The sequence below is a fragment of the Aulostomus chinensis genome, chromosome 9 (genome assembly GCF_037954235.1).
Source record: "Aulostomus chinensis isolate RoL2024-O1b breed Wild chromosome 9, RoL_Achi_v1.0, whole genome shotgun sequence".
NCBI classification, from domain to species: Eukaryota; Metazoa; Chordata; class Actinopteri; order Syngnathiformes; family Aulostomidae; genus Aulostomus; species Aulostomus chinensis.
Window position 1 is genome coordinate 21,496,053 of NC_141328.1, and position 19,927 is coordinate 21,515,979.

The 19,927-nt window shown below is 43.8% G+C and overlaps 4 protein-coding genes across 9 annotated transcripts in view; 1 reads left to right on the top strand and 3 right to left on the bottom strand.

The window, feature by feature from the left end:
- On the bottom strand, positions 1 to 7,881 carry amt (aminomethyltransferase). The gene is made up of 10 exons (XM_086214239.1): positions 7,757 to 7,881; positions 5,318 to 5,554; positions 3,680 to 3,847; positions 3,335 to 3,415; positions 2,966 to 3,097; positions 2,775 to 2,853; positions 2,347 to 2,492; positions 1,146 to 1,326; positions 735 to 890; positions 1 to 635 (listed from the first exon to the last, which is right to left on the bottom strand). Exons 1-10 carry the CDS (start codon positions 7,769 to 7,771, stop codon positions 460 to 462), a joined length of 1,371 nt encoding a protein of 456 aa, XP_086070365.1. The 5' UTR covers positions 7,772 to 7,881; the 3' UTR covers positions 1 to 459.
- Positions 6,209 to 8,595, top strand: LOC147256322 (uncharacterized). 2 transcript variants are annotated; one of them, XM_086214246.1, is made up of 4 exons: positions 6,209 to 6,780; positions 7,175 to 7,395; positions 7,481 to 7,699; positions 7,837 to 8,595. In XM_086214246.1, exons 2-4 carry the CDS (start codon positions 7,263 to 7,265, stop codon positions 7,971 to 7,973), a joined length of 489 nt encoding a protein of 162 aa, XP_086070372.1. In that variant the 5' UTR covers positions 6,209 to 6,780; positions 7,175 to 7,262; the 3' UTR covers positions 7,974 to 8,595. The 2 variants fall into 2 exon arrangements, with proteins under 2 accessions (XP_086070372.1, XP_086070371.1); XM_086214245.1 differs by having other exon boundaries at positions 7,255 to 7,395.
- naa80 (N-alpha-acetyltransferase 80, NatH catalytic subunit) lies at positions 8,356 to 11,402 on the bottom strand. Of its 2 annotated transcripts, none has more exons than XM_086214244.1 (2): positions 11,068 to 11,305; positions 8,356 to 9,941 (listed from the first exon to the last, which is right to left on the bottom strand). In XM_086214244.1, coding segments are annotated over exons 1-2 (966 nt in total). In that variant the 5' UTR covers positions 11,070 to 11,305; the 3' UTR covers positions 8,356 to 8,977. The 2 variants fall into 2 exon arrangements, 1 of the variants encoding a protein (XP_086070370.1); XR_015117912.1 differs by having other exon boundaries at positions 9,811 to 9,982; positions 11,068 to 11,402.
- A 1,011-nt stretch (positions 11,403 to 12,413) lies between these two features.
- Positions 12,414 to 19,927, bottom strand: part of prkar2aa (protein kinase, cAMP-dependent, regulatory, type II, alpha A) — a 37,898-nt gene continuing 30,384 nt past the window's right edge. For all 4 annotated transcript variants that reach the window (XM_086214240.1, XM_086214243.1, XM_086214242.1 and 1 more), the window contains exons 6-11: positions 17,642 to 17,783; positions 17,178 to 17,279; positions 16,804 to 16,878; positions 16,662 to 16,727; positions 16,314 to 16,452; positions 12,414 to 13,384 (exon numbers count right to left, since the gene is read on the bottom strand). In XM_086214240.1, the coding sequence (XP_086070366.1) occupies positions 13,260 to 13,384; positions 16,314 to 16,452; positions 16,662 to 16,727; positions 16,804 to 16,878; positions 17,178 to 17,279; positions 17,642 to 17,783 (649 nt within the window). In that variant the 3' untranslated portion in view covers positions 12,414 to 13,259. The remainder of the gene's footprint in view (positions 13,385 to 16,313; positions 16,453 to 16,661; positions 16,728 to 16,803; positions 16,879 to 17,177; positions 17,280 to 17,641; positions 17,784 to 19,927) is intronic.

Here is a 19,927-nt window from a genome sequence, read left to right on the forward strand (position 1 = left end):
CCCCCATCAAGGTATTTACAATAAACAGTAGTGGCTATAAACATTAGAAACTGTAGTATTTAAAAGATCTAGCAAAAAAACAACAAAAAAGGTGCAAACTTGGTGATTCCAGAGAACCATTTTGATTCACAGCATTTGGTTCAAATCAACCGGTAATCACATCCTTTAAATAAAACCTCTATTCTATATCAATCCGTATATTTTTTACCGTTCCTTCTAAAATGCATTAAAAGAGAGTTAGTTTTAGTTATTTTGGTTCAGTTTAACCTGATGATCGGTTTTAAAAACAGAAGTCTCCGACTCGACAATACTGCCTGTAATCTATGTCGGATAAACCGCTCACATCACATGACACATCAGTCAAGAGGTGCAGCTTCCTAAACACGTCCAGTAAAGCAGAATATTGACTATCCTGCAAAGCTGTTTGTCTGAGGTGGGCTGGGTGTGTGTGTCCCCCTCCTATCCAGAATAGTAGTTGGTGGGGACGAAGGGCATCTTGCTGACGGTGGCCGGCACTGCTTTTTTCCGGACCTCCACCTGAATAGCTGTTCCGTTCTTAGCGAATGCAGCATCCACGTAACCCATGGCGATGTTCTTTTTCAGACAGGGGGATGGGCAGCCGCTGGTCACCTCACCTAAATAAAAACACAACCAAATAAAAGCAGAATTTGTACTCAAAAGCTTCATTCATGATCTTTTTGTTTAAAACACAAGCTCTTGGTTTGCTTTCTGACCTATGACCTTTCCGTCAGGGCTGAGTATGGGTGTGTGTTGTCTAACGGGGGGACCGGTGGACACCAGACCAACTCTCTTCCTGGCTGTCTTGGCTTTGATCTGAGGTATGATGATGTCAGCACCGGGGAAATCCTTGTTCTGACGCCGACGCTTCCCTGAGTGTGAGAAGACAAAGTGAAGGATTTAATACTGCAGGACTTTCTACGTTCAAAGAACTCTAGAACACAACAGACAAAAGAGAAAGATGCTGCAGAATGTGTAGACGGCATTGATTTTTTTTCTTTTTTGGGGGATTTTTTTTCTTGTTTTATCTGGACTTAAGTCTGAGGAATCACTTTGCTGTGAGTCCACAAAGACAAATTACATGTAATAAAAACTACACTTTTGAGAAACCCCCACTAGAATGTCACCTATGGTCCAGACTAGCGTTGCCTCCACGGGTGTGGTGGTCTCATCTATGTCGTTGCCATAGAGACAAAGCCCTGCCTCCAACCGTAGACTGTCCCTGGCACCCAAACCAGCCAGTCTGACCTCGCTGTTGGCCAGCAGCTTCTCGGTCAGCTCCACCACTCTCGACTGAGGGACTGAGATCTGAGAACAGAAACAGTATATTTTAACTTTGACACAAAAAAAGCATGTATTTTATACAACACAGGTGACAGAAGCAAGCTTTGCTCTCACGTCAGCGAAGTTGAGGTTTTTAAAGATACAAAAGGGAAACTGTATCTTTTTTTCACTGTTTTGAATGTTTATGTCATTAAAAACAGAGGGAGTAAAGTGAAGCACTCAAGGAATGAGCAATGGAAAGACAAGTGGATGAGTGAAAAGCCACGTGATGAGAAAACTCCCACCATACGTCTGCGTGACAGAGACCCACCCACAGTCATTCTGCTTTCCACAGACATCCAAACAAGTGGGCAGAGAGGCTGTGAAAGGTAGTGTACCATCCATGAGTATCTGTTATTTTTATTATTTATCCTTCCTTGCATACATGAAAATAATCCAACATTGCACAGAAGACCCAATGTCAAACTTCTTCCTTTTTCCCCTGATTTGTCGGCCAAGTGTCAATTTTTGGAAAAAATCAGCCGTATGCGCTGCGTGAGACGAAACAGCTCTGAGGTTTGTCACTCAGGTTTTCAACAAAAATGATAAAATCTATCTCCCCCCGCGTTTTCTGTGTCCTGCTAAAATAGCACCAGATTTTCTTGCCTGCATCTCCAGACTGTTTCTTTGAACCGTCCATCCAGCTTTTTTACTGATCAAAAAAAAAAACCCTGATTTAATTGTGATATTATAAACAGGACTGTAAAATAGATACCGTAGATTTTCACTAAACACATCTCCACTGTCCATGAAATTCTTTTTTTCCTTTCATGGTAGATGTAGAGTGGAAAATATAAGGTTTTTATCATTTATTTATAATAATCAATTGCATGTATGTGGATATTGCTAAGATGAAGTATAGGTATTCTCAGAATTTTCACTTGATAAACTACAATACCCACAATCCCTCTGTATTCTAACCAACCAGCCTCGTTGGCTGCTGTTTGCAATAGTGACCCAGCGATTGGACCCCAGTAACATTTGTAATCTTTGCTCAGTCATTACCTCTACCCCGTCCTCGCCGGTGTAGCCACAGCGGGTGACCCTGCAGTCAGGGACACCAAACACCATCGCCAGAGCGGAGGTCATGAAGGTCAGCTTACTGAGGTCCTGCTTCAGCCCCTCCTGGAGCACCCGAGACATGGACGGACCTGGTGACACACAGCGAGATATCACTCCAAACCCACCACGGGTCTCAGTCATATTTCAAAAATCATGTTTTTTTGTTTTGTTTTGGTTTTTTTGTACCAAAGTAGGAGGAGGAAGGAGAAAAAGATGAGACAAGGAGACGGGTTCTCAGGCACAAGGAAAAAAAATGATGGATCAGCCTAGCGGAGGGGAAAGATGCCAGAGAAAGGGAGGCATAAATGAGAGGGGAGGGGGAAATAAAGTTAAAAAAAACAAACAAACATACAAACAACAGAATATTTAACCTTGCAGAGCAATCAGGGCCTCATCGAGGAACTCCAGGTCCACATTAAAACCTGCTGCCTTGAACTCTGCCAGTCTGGCCTGGAAGGAAAAACACACTGCTTTCTATCTGCCTGACTGTCACCTGTCTGTCAACACACACACACACACACACACACACACACACACACACACACGCGCCGCCTGCACTCACCTTCATATTAGCTGAGTCCTTGTCTGCACAGCCAGCGTTGGAGACGACGTAGAGGTAGCCCTGGTCTGTCTTTGTCACTATGAGGTCATCATTGATGCCTCCTTTGTTGTTAGTGAAGAGGGTCAACGTGCCCTGGAGGGTGAGAGAGGAGAGAAGGAAGGGGTGTTTCCACTGATGCTTCGGGAACACCAGGCCTCACTACACGAGGCAACAAAATTACAGGTCTAATTGAAGAATTTGATGGTAAAACAACAAGTAAAATCTGTGTATTTTGGGGGATTAAAGCTGTGGATCAGGGTCCCCAGATGTAAAACTCCCAGGTTGCCTCTGCTGATGCAAACATCCTCTCGCCTGTCTGACATGTCTCACCTGGTTGTCTTTCAGTTCAGCGATATCTGCAACCACAAGAGACTCCATGAACTTCACTCGGTCTCTGCCATGAACTTTGGTCTGACAGAAAGAAAAACAGAAAGGTTTTGGGTTGTTGTTGTTTTTTTTTTGCAGCTTGTGCACTGCAAACTCAGAAAGGAGATTTTCGTACACTTAGGTCCGTGCGATATCACTCTTGACTGGAGGTGAGCTTTCACGTGCTCGCTCACTTTCAGCCGGGCGAGGTTAAACTGCATCGACCAGGTTGAGGATTACAATAACGAAATGTTGTAACATGATGCATCTACTGTATTTACCTCTCAGGTGTTTAGCGATGCGCCTCACCTGCAGCATGTGGCTGACGTCGAAGATGGAGCAGTGCTCTCTGGTGTGCATGTGCGAGGCGATGTGACTGTCTTTGTACTGGACCGGCATACTCCAGCCTGCAAACTCCACCATCTTCCCACCGTGTTCTCTGTGGAAGTCAAACAGCGGAGTTCTCTTCAGGGCAGCCTGAGGAACAGCACATGAAAACACGCACATGAATATTCTGGACGGACACACACACACTCACACTTCCTATAACAGACACACTCGGTGACAATATTTTCCTATATGTGACAATTCGAGAACTCTTGGTAGGCCACGATGCAGTAACAGATACTTCAGCAGTGGCGCCATCGCATCATTACACCAGTAAAGTTCTCCAACACAGCCAAGTTGGCAAAAATGGCCGGACTTATCAGTTGGAAAAAATTAGTCTAGGGTCAGACATGTACCAGGTCCGCTTGTCCAACATAGCAACGTGAATCAGACAGAGAGTAAACGGAGATGTTTTGGGGGTCAGTTTTGTTAGCCATCTGTCGCCGTTAGCATCGAGGTAACTCTTCATTCTGGAGACTTTTTGCACTCTGGAGACATAAAGAAAACATGCAGTCGAGAAAACAATCAACATCTACTCGGGTCAGGGTTAGGGTTCTGGGTGGAGTACGGCTCCATCGTGGTCAGCGGTACAGACCGGTCGAACATGACCGTGGATGATGTCATGACTCAGAGGAACATGATAATTAGTTGAGTTCAGGTGTAGTCTAGAGACCTTTTCCAACCCAAGTTAAATGAACTGGAAACATAGATGCTGCTATTCAGACCAGGTGAAATTAAAAATGTCTGACCACATCTGTAGTCAGACAGAACGATGACACCACAGTGAAGAGGGGAAGCTTGTGCAGCTCTGTTTGTGTACACCTGAGCTCTTCCAGATCCTCTGTTCCTGTCACTATAAATTTGACCTCTGACCTTTGAACCAGCCACTGACTGGTGGTGGTGGTGGGGGGGGGGGGGTTATCAGTGCAGCACTACTGCATTGTGGGACAGTAGTGAGATTCCGTATAAGTCCAAAGTCAGCCATTACTTTGACTGAATAGAGCAGAAGTGTGTTGCTACAGAGCCGCCTAGTCAGGACTTTAATCTTTGTACGACGTCGGAAGATAAACTCACTAATAGAACTTTTATCAGCTTAATAATTTGCAGAGATATGCCTGGATTTTACACTACTCCTGTCTGCTGTATTCGCTGATTCATAACTGTCGCAGTAAAAGTACACGAAGGCCGTGGATGAATAAATCCGACTAAGAGACTCGTCACATGCAAACTAGAGGCGGAGAGGAATCAGTCACTCGTGGTTTGAATAGAATCATCTGGTGCAGCTCAGTGACGTGAACAGATATGTGTCATGTCTGCATGAGCTGAATTCTGCAGTAAACCTGCATTCATCCATCCTGAGGTGTACACGTTTACTGCGGTCTTCAGTACACCCAGAAACCAAACTCTCCAAACGTTATGATTTATTTATTAGGGAGAAATGTTCATACAATAGAGGAAGAGGAGAGAGAATCATCATCTGTCAGACAGAAAATCTAGTTGCTTTGATGATAAAAATACAATATATCAGGTTGGGAACAGGTTCCTTCATGGTTCACTAACCTCTGCACTTGAAGCGTGTCCATGCTGCTGCTGCTGCTGCTGCTTCCCCGCACATCCAGCGACCCGCAGCGCACCATCCCGGGAAGCCCGCAATCGGAGCCCCGAACCTCCGTGCAGCAACCGAGCCCACATCGTGGTACTTAAATCCCGCAGCAGTTCTCCCACTCCTTCGGTGCTCCTGTCGGGTAACACTTCCGCTCTGTTGCTAAACTCTTTGGACTCCACTCTCAGGAATTTCTGGCAAAAAAGACACAGGAGGTGGGGGGTGAGCAGCAAAGGCTTGTGGGAAGTGTAGTTGTATGTTGCATTGCCCCGTAGGCTTGAGACAATGACAGCATGGATAATTATAGCAAACACCTCTGATGCAGTCGAGAGGTTGTCTGCTGTAGTTCTGCCAGTTTAAGGGGAAAAAAACTGTCAAAAGTTTAGAAATATATCTGAGATAAAAGGTTAAATATTGAAAAAAACAAAGTGACGCGTTTATAGTCAAAACAGTCAAAAATATTAGAGAAAAAGCAGAAATTACGAGATTAAAATTCCATATTACGATTTTAGAATTATGAGAAAAGTAAGTCGAAATTATGTGACAAGTTAAAAAAAATTAGAAAGTCTAAAATTATGAGATGAGGTAAAGAGTCAAAATTAGGTGTTGAAAAATTGAAGTGATTAATGAAAAATATTAGATCACAAAGTCAGAATTATGACATAAAGGGGCATAAATGAATTCAGAATTATGAGTTTACGTTAATTGCATGCCCTCAGTCTATGTTACATTGTAAATGTTTTTATACTTTTTTTGTTTTCTCTGTGCGTGTGTGTGTGTGTGTGTGTGTGTGTGTGTGTGTGTGTGTGTGTGTGTGTGTGTGAACACTTTGTCCAGACTCCCCTCTGTGATTGAGTCATGCTTTGGCCAGAGAAACTAATAATACCACCATGTGTTTCAAGCTATTTTGAGCCTGCAGTGTTGGGCGAGTGTGTAAGTGTGTATCCGAGGGGTAATGGGGCTGACTACACACTCTATCTCTCTTTCTCTCTCTCCCTCTCCATGACTTTAGCTCTCTCTAACTCTCCCATAAGGCAGCTGGGGTGGGCTAAATCGGAACATGGACACATACACAGCAGGAGGGGGTCGCACTGGGCCGTCCTACAGTTTCACACTGACACACTCACTCAGTCGGACCTTGAGGCAAAACCTGGAGTTCCCCAACCGTTTGTTTACCGGAATATTTTGTTCATCCTGTTTCTGGTGCTGTGAGGCTAACGGATAACCTGCTCGGATATTTAATGGACTGACTTGGTGCTTCTGTGGGTGCAGAAATATTTTGGCAATGTGTGTGAGAGAGTGTGTGTGTGTGTGAGAGAGAGAGTGTGTGTGAGGAGGCCAGGTGAACAGGAGGAGTGAGAGACAAGGACAAGACAGCAGACACAGAACCCAACAGAACCCTTGTTCATGGTGACTGAAGGTAAGAGTGGGACATTTCAGAAGTCCAGATAGTCGGACAGTGATGGCGTCAGCCCTCCACTCATTCATTTATTGAGTTAGTCAGACATTAGATCTGAGCCCCTGTGTGTCTCTGGGTGAGACTTCTGGCTCTAATAATAGTCCTGATCAGCCAATCCTATGACCTAATTGTCTTATCTTCAAATGGAAGAATCAGTTCTCTACATCCTGATGTGCTTTTTTTCGACTTGATACTCCTCGCCTCCAAGCTCCTCCTCCCCTTACATTCATATCATCACCTCTATCAATCACTCGTTCGATATCGGAGGTGTAGATGAGAGAGGAGGGGTATCAGCTGGTTCTAAAATTGTAAAAGCAATTCTAAACTGATGCATCTGCTTTACTAATGTGCACAGAAATGACCAGAAAGACAGAAAGGTCCAATGAAAGCATAAAAAAGGTATCAGGATTTTGTCCTTGAATTTTCCATCAAGAGGAGACGAGATGTCAAGACCTCCTTCCCAGACCACCCCTCAGTTCTACAGGGTCAGCGAGAGAGACCTCACAGAGATCGAGCTGCATTCAGTAGACTCCATCAATGACCTGCACCGGACGCACCACGAGCACAGCCAAAAAGGTACACACACACACACACTGACTGCACAACACAACCTCCAAACACAGCTACACACACACACTTACTCAGTTGTGTGTGATTTCAGGAGTGAGGCCTCCCCGCCCTGCATACACACCCTCTCCTAATGGGAATCTTTACACATGTGACATGACAGCTGTCAATCAAAGAAGCCGTCCAGCCAGTAGCAAATGGCAGAGCCGTCTCCAGGACATGCTGACGCCCAGCTCGTCGCGTGCCTACGCCATGGGCTGTGCCATCATCACTCTGCTTCTGCTGACAGTTTTACTCATTTTCTACTTTTTAGGTGAGATATATTGGATATATTCATTTTATTTTGTTTGCATATTCTAATGACCTGTACCTTGAGTTGTGTCATCTTATACGGAGCTCGGTCAAAATCAACGCTGAACCAGTGGCTCTTTGTGTTTGCTCGTCCTGCAGTGCAGCAGGGCAGCGCCCTCCGGATGCTGACTGAGGCCGTCAGGGAGAAAGACGCAGCTGCCACGGAGCTCTCGCTGTTGATCCAAGAGCTGCAGGCACTGAGACACAACCTCACAAGCGTGAGGAGAGACACATGAGGCACATGAAACCACACACACAACACACACACACACACACACACACACACACACACACACACACAGAGGACTGGCTGGGTTAAAGAATTAGCCAGTATCGTCTGGGGATAAACATTCTTTTTCAAACGAGTAATTAATTACTGCTAAGTAGAACTTACTTAAAAGAATCTTAAAACAGTGCTTCAATCATTTTGTGTTTGCATCGGTGTAAATTGTACATTTTTTTTATCATGGTGCAAAATTGAAAACGTGACATGTAGATCATAAAATCACAAATCTTGGAACGTCTTAACAGTGATATATCAAGCAGCATGTTAATCGTTCAAGACTATCGTTCTCATATCATTTTTCAATTTTTACCTTCAAAACCAGAAACAGCAAACATATCCGATTTCATGCTCTCAAGCTCAATCATCCCATGTTCTTGTTTCCTGCTTCACAAATGGATTCTCGAGGACAAACATTTGTTTAAACACACACAAACAGTGCAGCAGCTACATTTCGACTTTGTAAGCTCCTGCTGAAATTTCTAAATGAACAAAAACCAAAAGGAACTCAATTCACCGCCTTTATTTCAATCATCTTTCAATAATAAACCAATGACATATAAATAAAGACATTTGAGGACAAATCTTCGGTTCTCTGGCTGGTCATTAAGGCACATGTCCATCATCACTAGGTCATGTTGATTCTGACCACTGATCCGTCTGGTGGAGTCATGGCTATACATTGGTATTCTTTCATTATTCACAGCATTTTCTAGTAAATACAAAAATCTTTATTTTTTAATTTATATTTACCTTCTGGCTTCCAATGAACTTGTTTTTCAGTCACTGAGTCAAGCGTCGACTGGGGTCAGACCTTGGGTGGAGGTGTCGATGCACAAGTGTATTTTCTTTGTTTTATTACCGTGTTTCTTTCTCTGGTGTTTCCTCTGTTGCTGTTTGAGAAGATGATATCAGTGTGTGTGTTTCCGTGTTCCAGCCCAGGAGTGTGTGTGTTCATCAAATATCTTTGTGCATCCAGAAGATGGCGACACCCTTGGCGTCTCTGTAGGGAGTTTCAGTGAGAGTCTGAACCACCGGTCCTGTAAACTGAGGAATAGGAGGTGGAGGAGGGATGGCTGAAGGAGGATTAGGTGGTAGGAGATGGATGAATGGAGGAGGAGGTAGAGGAGGGATGGATGAATGAGGAGCAGGGGGCTGGATGGAAGGGGGAGGGATGGAAACTAGGGGAGGAGGAGGAGGAGGTGGAGGAGGGATGGAAGCAGGAGATGGTGTCCCAACATCACTCGTCCTTCCTCCTTGTACTTGGCCATCTGTTCGTTGCTTTTTCTCCGTGTCGGTGGACGTCCTCGAGAACCTCAGCAGCACCTCCATCGGAACAAATGTGGTCATGGCGCCTGCGTTCTGCACCGGCGTAGACAGCACATAGCCCAGGTGGGCGTAGAAATGCTGCTTATCGTGGGTGGTCAGGCACAAGCGTTTGAAGCCTCTGTGTTTGGCGTAACGCTCGGTTTCCTCCATCAGAGTCCGTCCGTAGCCCTTTCCCCGCTCCACCTTGGACACCACCACAGACTCCACAAACAGGCTGCTGCTGTGACCTACAACCCTGGACAGGCGGACGTGTCCCAACAGCCGCTCGGTGTCTCTGTGGCCCCGCAGGAGAACCAAGCAGACGGGGAAGTCTGGACAGGACTTCTGCAGGGCGTGAACGCGGGCAGCCTGGCTCCGCTGCCACTCAGAGTTGACCAGGTCTGCACAGGGAACCAGCAGGTCTGGACGCCGGTGAATCGGAACCACACGGACTTTCTTTGATTCAGAGTCTGAGTCAGGCTTCTCTTCAACGTCATCGTCCCCCGGAGAGGTCTCACAGACATTCCCACCATGTTGTTTCTGGCAGCGCGATGTTGACGTGGAGCACAGATCAATGCCAGTCTCCAGGGTGGAGCCCGCCAACGCTACAGACCTGTGGTGATCAGGGTTGGACCAAAGTCAATGTCCCCTCAGCTTCACGTAACATGGTAGAAATAATAAATAAGAAGCATGCAGTTAGTCTGATGACATCACACAGCAAGCAAAGAGTGAAAACATCTTCATTCACTACAAATGCACGGAGGCCTTGAGCTTCAACATGGGTGGTTGCAACACCAATGCTCATATTTAGAGTTCATATATGACACAAACCCGATGGTATATTTCTTTACTTCAATAATTCCATAATAAATAATTTACAAAACTGCTGAATGTGCACAGCAATGCACTTATTGTAAATTGAATCAACTTAATGAAGTCTCCACAGGTAATAAAAACTAAACCTGGCAACAACAGAAAAGAGAAAAATACATTGTTTCTTACCTTAAGAGGCTGTATTAACGTCGCCAATTTAGTAATTTACATTTACGTGAAGGTAGAAAAGTAGTACAAAAAACACATTTTTTACGAAATCAGTAATTTCTGACACGAGTGACTGCCTGTGGAATTACAGTGTCCACAGATGTACCTGCTTGTTTATTAAGGTGTTGTGCTGCTGTCTCATTTCAATCAATCATTTCAGTGTCATTTAAAGTTTTGGTGCCAGTATTGTTTTATCAGTAGAGAGGTGAGTGACACTTACGTACAATATCACACACACACTTTCTGGAACAAACTGCAGGGGAATCAAGTAGAGACACACGGTATTAATATTCTTATTATCCTCGAAGCTGACGTTCATCGTTTTAGTTCATAATCGCCTGCTACTGTGCTGTGCTCGTTTACTCAAACATCTCGGGGGCTAATAACACGTACACCAACATAGCTGACCTCCAAGTACTCTTCACTACACTGGCAGTTCTGTAAATTCAGTTTTTCATTTGGAACTTTATTTTAATCCACAAGCCTCAACTTCCATGTAAGGTAAAAGGAGCGTCAGGAGGCGACGCTAGCACGCTAGCTAGCTTATTAGCAGACCCTCCGCCGTAGAAGTTTTTCCATAAACACCCGCATGTAAGAGGATTAAAGTTAAGTTTATACACTCGCTTTTGATATTTATTGTAAGAGAATAATAAAGTTACATTGACAGTTGTGTCTCACCACAGTGGAATGGTACCTACATCTTTGAGCTCGCCGGTGATCGTCCTCCGCTTGAGTAGACTTGAAGACCGACGGTCGATCAGAAGTAGTTTTCATTCTCTCATGAAGAAACATTCGAATCTGCTCCACGGACGAAGTCACTTATGGCCGCAACCGTAAATACAGCCATGTGTGTGACAGCAACGACAGCGGACACGAAGCTGTTTCTGTGTGCCGTCATGTCTGCCGCCTTGAGGATGGGAGTGGTACTGCAACTGATAGTACCTTACTGTGCTGGAGTGTAAATGGCAGAGGCAGTTAATAAATGACATGCAAGGGTATTTGGCCAAAGTTCAATGTATTTAAAATACATAAATATGTGCACCTGAGACATGCTGCTCCATACCACTCTTGCAGCTTTTTTAACAACGAAATGAAAAGGCTTGAACTAACTCAGACTGATATAGCAGAGTTGAAGGATGAATCTAAGAAAAGAGGCAAGGCTTTAACAAAATGTTTGCTTTATTGTTTTTTTTTCTCTTTTTTTCATTTTTTTAAATCCAGGACAACTCATTCAAGGATAATCAAGGGGAAATAAGCACTAATGTTTTCATGATAGCTTTTGTTTTTACATTTTGTCAGAGATGGATGGTGACATTATCAGAGTTGGTCAAAGTAAAACAAAAAAAATGAATATATAATAACAATACATTAATAATTAATTCAATACAATGAAGTGTGGCATCAATGACAGCATAAACATGATCCAGATATGGAGGGGTTGTTATTGTTTTCAACTGCTTCTTCTGTGGTACTGCAATAATCACCAGCACTAACTCAACTCAATCAACAACAGTAGAGGAAGAAATGGGGCGCGCTCACAAAGCTCTGCACCCCGGCCTCCCAAAGAGGAAACACTTTTTTTTATTTAAATAATATTTTATCAAAGCTTTTGTTTTTAATCTTCATAAAATGTTTCTAAAACTCATCTTCTTTAAACTCTTTTTTTGCATTTTTTAAAATTAATTTGTATTTTTCAGATTACTTTTTCTCCATTTTACCACGTGTCCATTTTTGCAAATGTGGTTCACCAAGTGTTCTCCTGTGTCTGTACCCCTGTGTGTGCATGTGTGTGTGTGTGTGTGTGTGTGTGTGTGTGTGCATGCGCGTGTTGATGGGTCCTTGGCTGAGGCAAATTTGAGCTGGTAAAGCGCTTGTGTGAATGGGAAGCCTGCACGCGTTTCTTAAACATGTGCATGGAGGGAGAGTGTGTGTGTGTGTGTGTGTGTGTTTTATGTCCTTACACTGATTTACCTTTATAATAGGGTAACTGCAGCAATGACATTCATACTGAGAGCTTGAAGCCGCTTTAGCAACAAGGTGTGTGGCCTTTAGCTACCTGTGTGCTTGTTTGTGTGTGTGTGTGTGTGTGTGTGTGTGCGTGCGTGCGTTGAGAGAGCATTAGTGTTGTCACGGTACCAAAATGATGACTGATACAATACCTGCCTCAAATATTTCAATATGCATCCAGCTAGTAAAAACCTAAACATCAGGGGAAGTACTGGAACAATATCTAAGATGACAGTCCTGACATGACAGATGTAAAGGACTCTAGACTGTACCTTTAAATCCTTCAGTACATTCCTCCAAGAGGGCAAAACCATGCCCACATGCATCTGAACTGATTAATCTACTTGTTCAATAAACTGTGGAGTGTCGGCAAGGTCCGAAAATAACTTCAGCCAAATGCCTGGAAGATAAAAACTTATACTTGCTACCTAAACATCACACAGACACACAGACATGCACACAGTAATACGCTCATTCAAAAAACTGCAACACTCATCCGTCAAGTATTGGTACTATCAAAAGGTGGTATGGTATCCATTGTAACAGGTGGGTATCGGGCTAGTTCTCTAGTTTATCATTGTACCGCGCAACACAAGTACGCATCAACTAAGTGAGCTTGTCGGGGAGTGTGTTGAGCTAGAATGTGTGTTAGGGTGAGCTGCAGACTAAGTAAAGTGGTGTTGGTGTGTATGTGAGAGAGATGGTGTGATGGTCCATGTACCTGCAGCTGAGCCAAATACAAGTTGATGTGTTCTGAGTAAAGCTTATTATGAGTCTGGGTAGCCACAGCATGAAGTGAGAGAGGACATATCAAGTGTGTGTGTGTATGTGTGTGTGTGTGTGTGTGTGTGTAATAGAAGGCACAGAGGGTGATGCGGGAGGCTCAGTCTCTCAGGTCCATGCTAGAGCCAAACAGGGCAACCAGCTGCTCCTCATAGTGGGCGATATTCCTCTTCATGATCTCCTTGCAGGAGCCCAGGAGGCGCTCAAACGCCTGCACGTCTATTACTACAGAGACACAGAGACAGAGAGACCACATTAGCACCTGGTGCTCCAATGTCACCTTAACTGGACACTTCATCCCAAAGAGTCAGTTCCCAGCTTTTCTCTCAGAACCATTGATGTGGTTTTTATCCACACTGAGATCAGTTAGAGCACTGACCCCCAGAGTGGAGATCTCCACCTGGAGCAGAGCTCAGACTCGGCTCTGTCTGACCACCAGGAACAAGAGCCTGTAGACCTGTTCAAACGTGACTGGTCAAAGCAACTCAAACGAAAACCAGAGGCTTCCTTGACCTGACATGTTGTCCCTTGCTTGTATATTCCGTGTTTCCATGCACAATCTGTTTACAGAGAACAAGGGTGGATCGGTTCGAGCTCAGTGGCAGTGAATGAAGGATCATTGCAGTTGAAACAGGCAAACTGTGTAAGTTATCTTTATCATGCACGATGCAACAAAACTCCACAGCCGATTCTACACGTCAGGTCAGTAATCCATCACTGTGACGACTGTATAGTCACAGGAAACTCGTTATTTACTAACCTCTATTTACTCTCCTGTGACACCGGAGAGAAGGCAAATAAATCTTTATTAGGTAAGAGAGAAATCAGTGTCTATCACATCTGTCTTTCAGACAAATCCTGCCATTTGTTATTATTATGAATGCCTGTATCTACTTTTGTTCTGGCTGGTTTCACATATAGAAACGCTGTTTTTAACATGGGAACTGTGCAATAACTGCAGGATGTAAATCATGATATGCTTGATGTATGGTGTGCTTCTCTTATTTTAGTTTATTTATGTGTGGCTGTTGTTTCTTATTGTTACTAAGTTATTGTTTTTTAATGCTCATGCACCTTCTGGACTGGACTTTTAATTTCGTTGTACTTGTACAATGACAAGAAAGAATTCTGATTCTGATTCTTTAAAGAGTAAAACAGCAGTGAGCAGAGGTCCGTGTTGCAGACTGTGGGGTCCAGATGAATGCTTAGGGCTTCCCCTCTGAGCATCGCAGCTGCACCGGACGAGCCAACAGTGAAATGTTTTCAGTGCAACAATGAGATCAGTGGATTGCTTGTGCAACAGCGTTATGTTGCACAATGTACTGTTGAGTGTCATTTTTCAAAGCCAGACAGCTGTTCAACACAGCGCGGTCTTGCTAGAACACTAAACAGGAAGCGTGCTAAACAGCAAGAGTGTGTCTGTGCACTTAAGCAGAAATCTGAGAGCACACAGTGATTAACACTGCATCTGCAATGGAAAAAAATAGCCGGTGTAAATAAATAAAAGCTGTGTATTACAACAGATATCACAGCAGGAAGAGGAGCAGCGTGATGACAGACAAACAAAGTGACCAGCAGTTTAAAAGTCCTGTGTTCATTTTTCAAACGTGAAGAGCTGCTTATTTCCTGTGGACCCTGAATTACTGCGCCACTTCAAAACTGCAATCATAAATGGCCTTCAATCAACAAAAAAACCTTCCAGGCGATGACAGGCGAGATGAAGAGCCACCAATCATGAATTCATCAAACTAAAATGCCACTCCATGTCTGCCAGCAACAGGGTAATTAGTGCAATTTCAGTATCACAGTTGTGTAGTTGATGGGTTGAAATGTTCAGTATTAACAGCTTTTAATTTCACATGGAGTTTAACTGTACTCCAGAGATTTACTGAACCTTTTCACTCCAACAGCTCTTGGAGCAACAATATAGAGCTATTTCACCTTGTAATAGAGAGAATGGAGGCTCTTGGATGCCTGTTGTTGCTCTATGTACCTTGTGATAATTGACAATAGGCACACAGTGATCAGCCTCATGATATCAGACATCAGCGACCTCCACCATTGGAAACCTGAGTTCTTTTGAATGCCAGATATTCCTTTAGGCAACAATTACAACAGAAATCTTTGACCCCTTGGTGTTGTCAATGACACATCTGAACGCAGCAGCACACAATAAAGTGATCAAACACATATTTGCTTTAAACCGGTAAGTACACATTTTAATATTTTAATTATTACGTGATGGTGTGCTAAAACACTGTATTAATGATTCATATGTCGATGATAATGATCTACAACCTGCAAGAAATGCTGCGCTGTTACGCACGGCCCTCTGCCATATTTACCTTGATGAAATGAACTGAAAACACCAGCACGCTCATGTCTCCTCATTGGAAACAGAGGATTGTTTACACAAAAGCTTTATGTGTGCATGGAGATGGGAGGTGAAAGAATATTTGTTTGCACTTACTCACTTCCGTCTATTTGTTTTACAACCTAAAATTTGAGGGAAGGGCAAGTCACTCCAATGAGCTTCAGCGCTTATCTCCGGTGAACACGCGTCAACTCCTCGCTGAGAGCCGCCGTTAAACGTGAATCCACAGTTTCCCAAAAGAACATCAAGATGCGCTCTTCTTTACTGCGTGGTGAAGAATCCATCTTTATTTCCCCAGAAGAATGAGCTGGCACAAGTCATACAAACCTATAATTGAACAACTGCCACAACGTCACACAGCACTGGGTGTGAATCAGTTTGATGCAGAGTACTGGCAGGTTGGTATTCCTCATTTATGAGTTGTTTATTGGTCTTGTCCTCGTGGTGCAAAGGCCTTTAAATCAAGACTAACGTGCCTGATTCACAAACTGCAGGAGTGAATATAAGAACAGGATCACACCCAGAATAAAAGTTGATTGTAGACTAATACCAAATGAACAGCAGCGCCTTAAAACTAAGATTTAATTGTAAATAATGAGTGAAACTAATGACAGCTAAGTAGATGGGATAACTGAAACAGAGGGAGGTGGTGTGGGAATTGTGCTGTTGAAATAGAACTTGTAATTGCAAATTCAACCTCAGTTCATGTGGATGCAGCAGCATTAGCACTGATGCTGACAAATGTGTTTCAGGAATGCAGCAGAGTGTATTTCATCTTACCCAAACACTTGACGTTGCCCACTGCGTAGGCCGAGGCGGCCCGGGGCTTGTTAGTGACCAGGGCCAGCTCCCCAAAGTAGTGACCCCTGCTACAGCGAGTTATCTCCACCTCCGCATTGTCTGCATGGTCTGCCTTCGTCTGCAGGGAGGGAGAGAGGAGATGGGAGGATTAAGGGTTAGGAACCACTGAACACTTCATTTTCCCCCAGCGAAATGCACTCAGCCGCTGAGCTGCAACGGTGACTCTGGCTGTTGCCAGGCAAAACCTCCGATCGCTATTGTGCTAAGGTGGTTTTTATTGGGGAATGTGGGTTGTCATTGTCAAAATATAGAAGAGGATGTTCTTACTTTACTCTTCATCATTATCTTCACCTCCCCAGATTCTACAATGTAGAAGCAGTCTGCCTTATCCCCCTGGGAACACAGAAAACAAATGATAAAAACACTGATAAGATCTACATTGTCAGCCTGCATGCACACATGCTCTTACCTGTATGATAATGCGCTCGCCATCCAAGAACTGCTTTGCTCCTAATACATCCACTATCTTCATCCTCTCTGTTGCCTGGATAGAATTAGAGGATGGAAGACAGAGAGGATGAGAGCTGAAGACACATCAGGAGAGCAGAGAAATGTTTCAATGACTCCGGATGCAAATGAGGCCAATGTGGAGTGCTTAACAACCACTTTCCCTCTCTGGGTTCTGACAAGGGCAGACACCTCAAATCCATTCTTACATGACTAAATTCCAAAAAAATTGTAGAAAATGTTCCTTGTCGTCAAGTAGAATGGCTGTCCTCATAGTTGAGCTCAAGGCTGAAGAGGAATTTCAAATAAGCCCCCCACCCCGGCCACAGAACTCACCTCCAGTGATTTGAGTAAGGGCACAGACTCAATGAAGCATTCATACATCCTCCTCTTCTTGGCATTGTTCTTCACAATGAGTCTACGAAATGTGGCGCGATCCTAGAGACAACAAACAAAAGTAAAAACACAACCCCTGAATCCAGAGACTGTGGGTGCTTTTCCTCTGCTTGGCCACAGTGAGGAGCTGGAGTGACGTCAACCATCAGAGCAGCTGGCTGGCTCCATTCATAGAGACACTGAACTTCATTCTTAACTTTTGCCAGCAACGCAGCTCGCCGCGCTACATTTAGGAGAGGAACCTGCAACTAACCTGCTCACAACACTCAGAGGCAAATAAAGGTTGAAACTCTGCTATTTATGTTTTAAAATTAGCATTTTGGCTGTTATTCTCCCTAACACATCAACAGTTCATCTCTAAAAGCACTTGGTTTCTCTGTTAATTGATGTATTTTTGTTCTTACCAGCCCCCATAGTGCTCCTTCCTGGGTGGCGACGATGGTGGCAGCACGTGGCGTATTGTACATGAGTGCCAGCTCCCCAAAGCTGCCCTTATTGTCGTACTGACCCACGCATGTTCCCGATACCACAATGTCATACACGCCCCTGGAAGGAGATGAAGGGAAAAAAAACGAATAAGCACCAAACTATAAAAGTAAAACGGGAACTGAGTTCAAAATGTTTTCAGGTATTTGCTGTTATTTCAAAAACAGTTTATTCTGCTTTGTTGCAAAGAGAAAAATGAATGATTGCCTCCACCAACCAGTCCACTACCAGCTTACATCCAGACTCAAATACTGGATGTGGTATTGAACTGATTAACCAAATTATAAATTATAAATTTTCTGATTCGACCACTATGAGAAGGACAGAAGACAGCGGCAAGTAGAGTATCATCACTTTAACACTAAAGACAGATAAGCTGAGGGCAGTGAGAGCTTTCCTCGACATCGTGGTGACTTGTCTCGTGGTTATCTGACAGAGAATTCACTCCCTTCCCCAAAACTCAGAGCTATCATCACAAACAACCCATCTGTGCTGCAGCATTCAGCCTCACAGGGTTTGTTGAGGTTTAGGAAGAACTGAGGGGGAGAATCTGAAAGGCACACTCACTGATGTCAATAAGCACGAGGAGGTTTTCAGCTTTATTGAAATCTCCTTCTACGGGGGATACATCCTCTCTCTCTGCAACCCTTACACACCTCTGCCCATCTAATAGTTGTTGTTTTTGTCTCCTCTGCCTCCGACCCAGCGGCAGCAGTGGGCAGGAGGCACGATTGTTTTCAGGTTGTGTGTCGGTCCATTTATCCAGAACACCACGAGAGCATTTCAAGAAGTTTGGCACGAACCTCCATTGAGACTCAAGAAAGAACTGAGATGATTCAGGTAATTTAAGGTCAAGGACATTGTCAGCTCACACGTAGGAAATATCTGTCCCCTTCTTGTTAGCGCTATCTTGGTTTAGCCTTGAGGGAACTTCTTCACATTTAGTACAAACATCCACCTGGACTCAAGGATGAGCTGAAAACATTTAGTTGTAGAAAGCAAAGCAATGCTGTATTTCTATGTCTTAAAAATGTGTTTATCCTTAATTTTGCTATGAAAGTCCCACAGAGAATTGTTCCCCCTCATTTTCTGGGGTGGGGTGTCCCCTGATCAACATGGCAGCGCATTTAGTTTTGTTTAACTTTGGAAAACAAAACCGTAAACTGTTTCCAGTTTGAAACCACAAATAGAAAAAGTGATGTTCACGAGAACATACACATGACTAGAGACAGTCAACATTCAACATTAACATTATCAAAAGGAAACAGAAGCCGGCTCAACAATTCATATCTCGACTGACTCAAGGATTGCAACAACAGGACAATATAAGTCAAGGAAGGAAACGCCTCCTTCTGCTCATCTCAGAACTGTACTGGCTGCATGACACATGTATCATGGGATGGACATGATTCATGGTTTTTATTCTCCTGGTGGTTTAATCTTGCCTATGTGACTCTCACTGGTGTACAGTATGAAAACATGTAGTTTACGTTTGTACGTGTTGATAGAGCTACTTCAACTGAGCAGCTCTGGCTCCTCCCCTTCTTTATGAGGATTAAACTCAGGGCAGGTAATTTGCAGTGTTGTTGCCTGGCAGGATTAGACAGTCATTTTACTGTGCTCCTATTGGCTGCATGGAGGGGTTAAAACCCTTGTCACTGGTCGAGTATTAACTTTGACTGGATTACCATGACGATGGGGACGATGATCACTTGTGTCGTTGGCTAGTCGAGCACAATTAAATGAGATGATCTACATTGTCCTGGCTCTCTTCTCGCCAAGAGACTGCACAGACCTGAAGGCTGTGAATGACTGATAAATTTCACACAACAAATCTGCTGCGGCCGAGACGGACAGCCGTATAAGAAAAGCAGCACATTTCTTTTGTCAAACTACCCTTTTTACTTCCTGAAAGAAGACAAGTCATCCCTGGGAAGTTCAACTGCCAGGATTTTGAGATCTTGACAAGTGTGTAATAATAAAATGCTCATATTTGACCAAGAAATTGAGTTCTGGCTGGTTATTATAGGACACACACTGAATCTTCTGATGACTTTGAGTTGGGGTGTACATACTCACATTAACTTCTGAGGATACAGACCAGAACCATTGGAAAAATATTCTTTGAAACCATCCCCCTAACATCATGTTCATATTCCTTATTCCTGATGGTTTTTGAGTGATTTACATTTATTTCCTTTCTT

What these genes read in the sequence shown, in the direction of transcription:
- amt (XM_086214239.1), bottom strand. An exon ending in AGGACTCAGCTAATATGAAG is followed by an intron (nt 2,854 to 2,965) that starts GTGAGTGCAGGC and finishes TTTTCCTTCCAG; the next exon opens with GCCAGACTGGCAGAGTTCAA. An exon ending in CCCTGACGGAAAGGTCATAG is followed by an intron (nt 636 to 734) that starts GTCAGAAAGCAA and finishes GTTTTTATTTAG; the next exon opens with GTGAGGTGACCAGCGGCTGC.
- LOC147256322 (XM_086214245.1), top strand. An exon ending in CCACGAGCACAGCCAAAAAG is followed by an intron (nt 7,396 to 7,480) that starts GTACACACACAC and finishes GTGTGATTTCAG; the next exon opens with GAGTGAGGCCTCCCCGCCCT. An exon ending in ACTCATTTTCTACTTTTTAG is followed by an intron (nt 7,700 to 7,836) that starts GTGAGATATATT and finishes CTCGTCCTGCAG; the next exon opens with TGCAGCAGGGCAGCGCCCTC.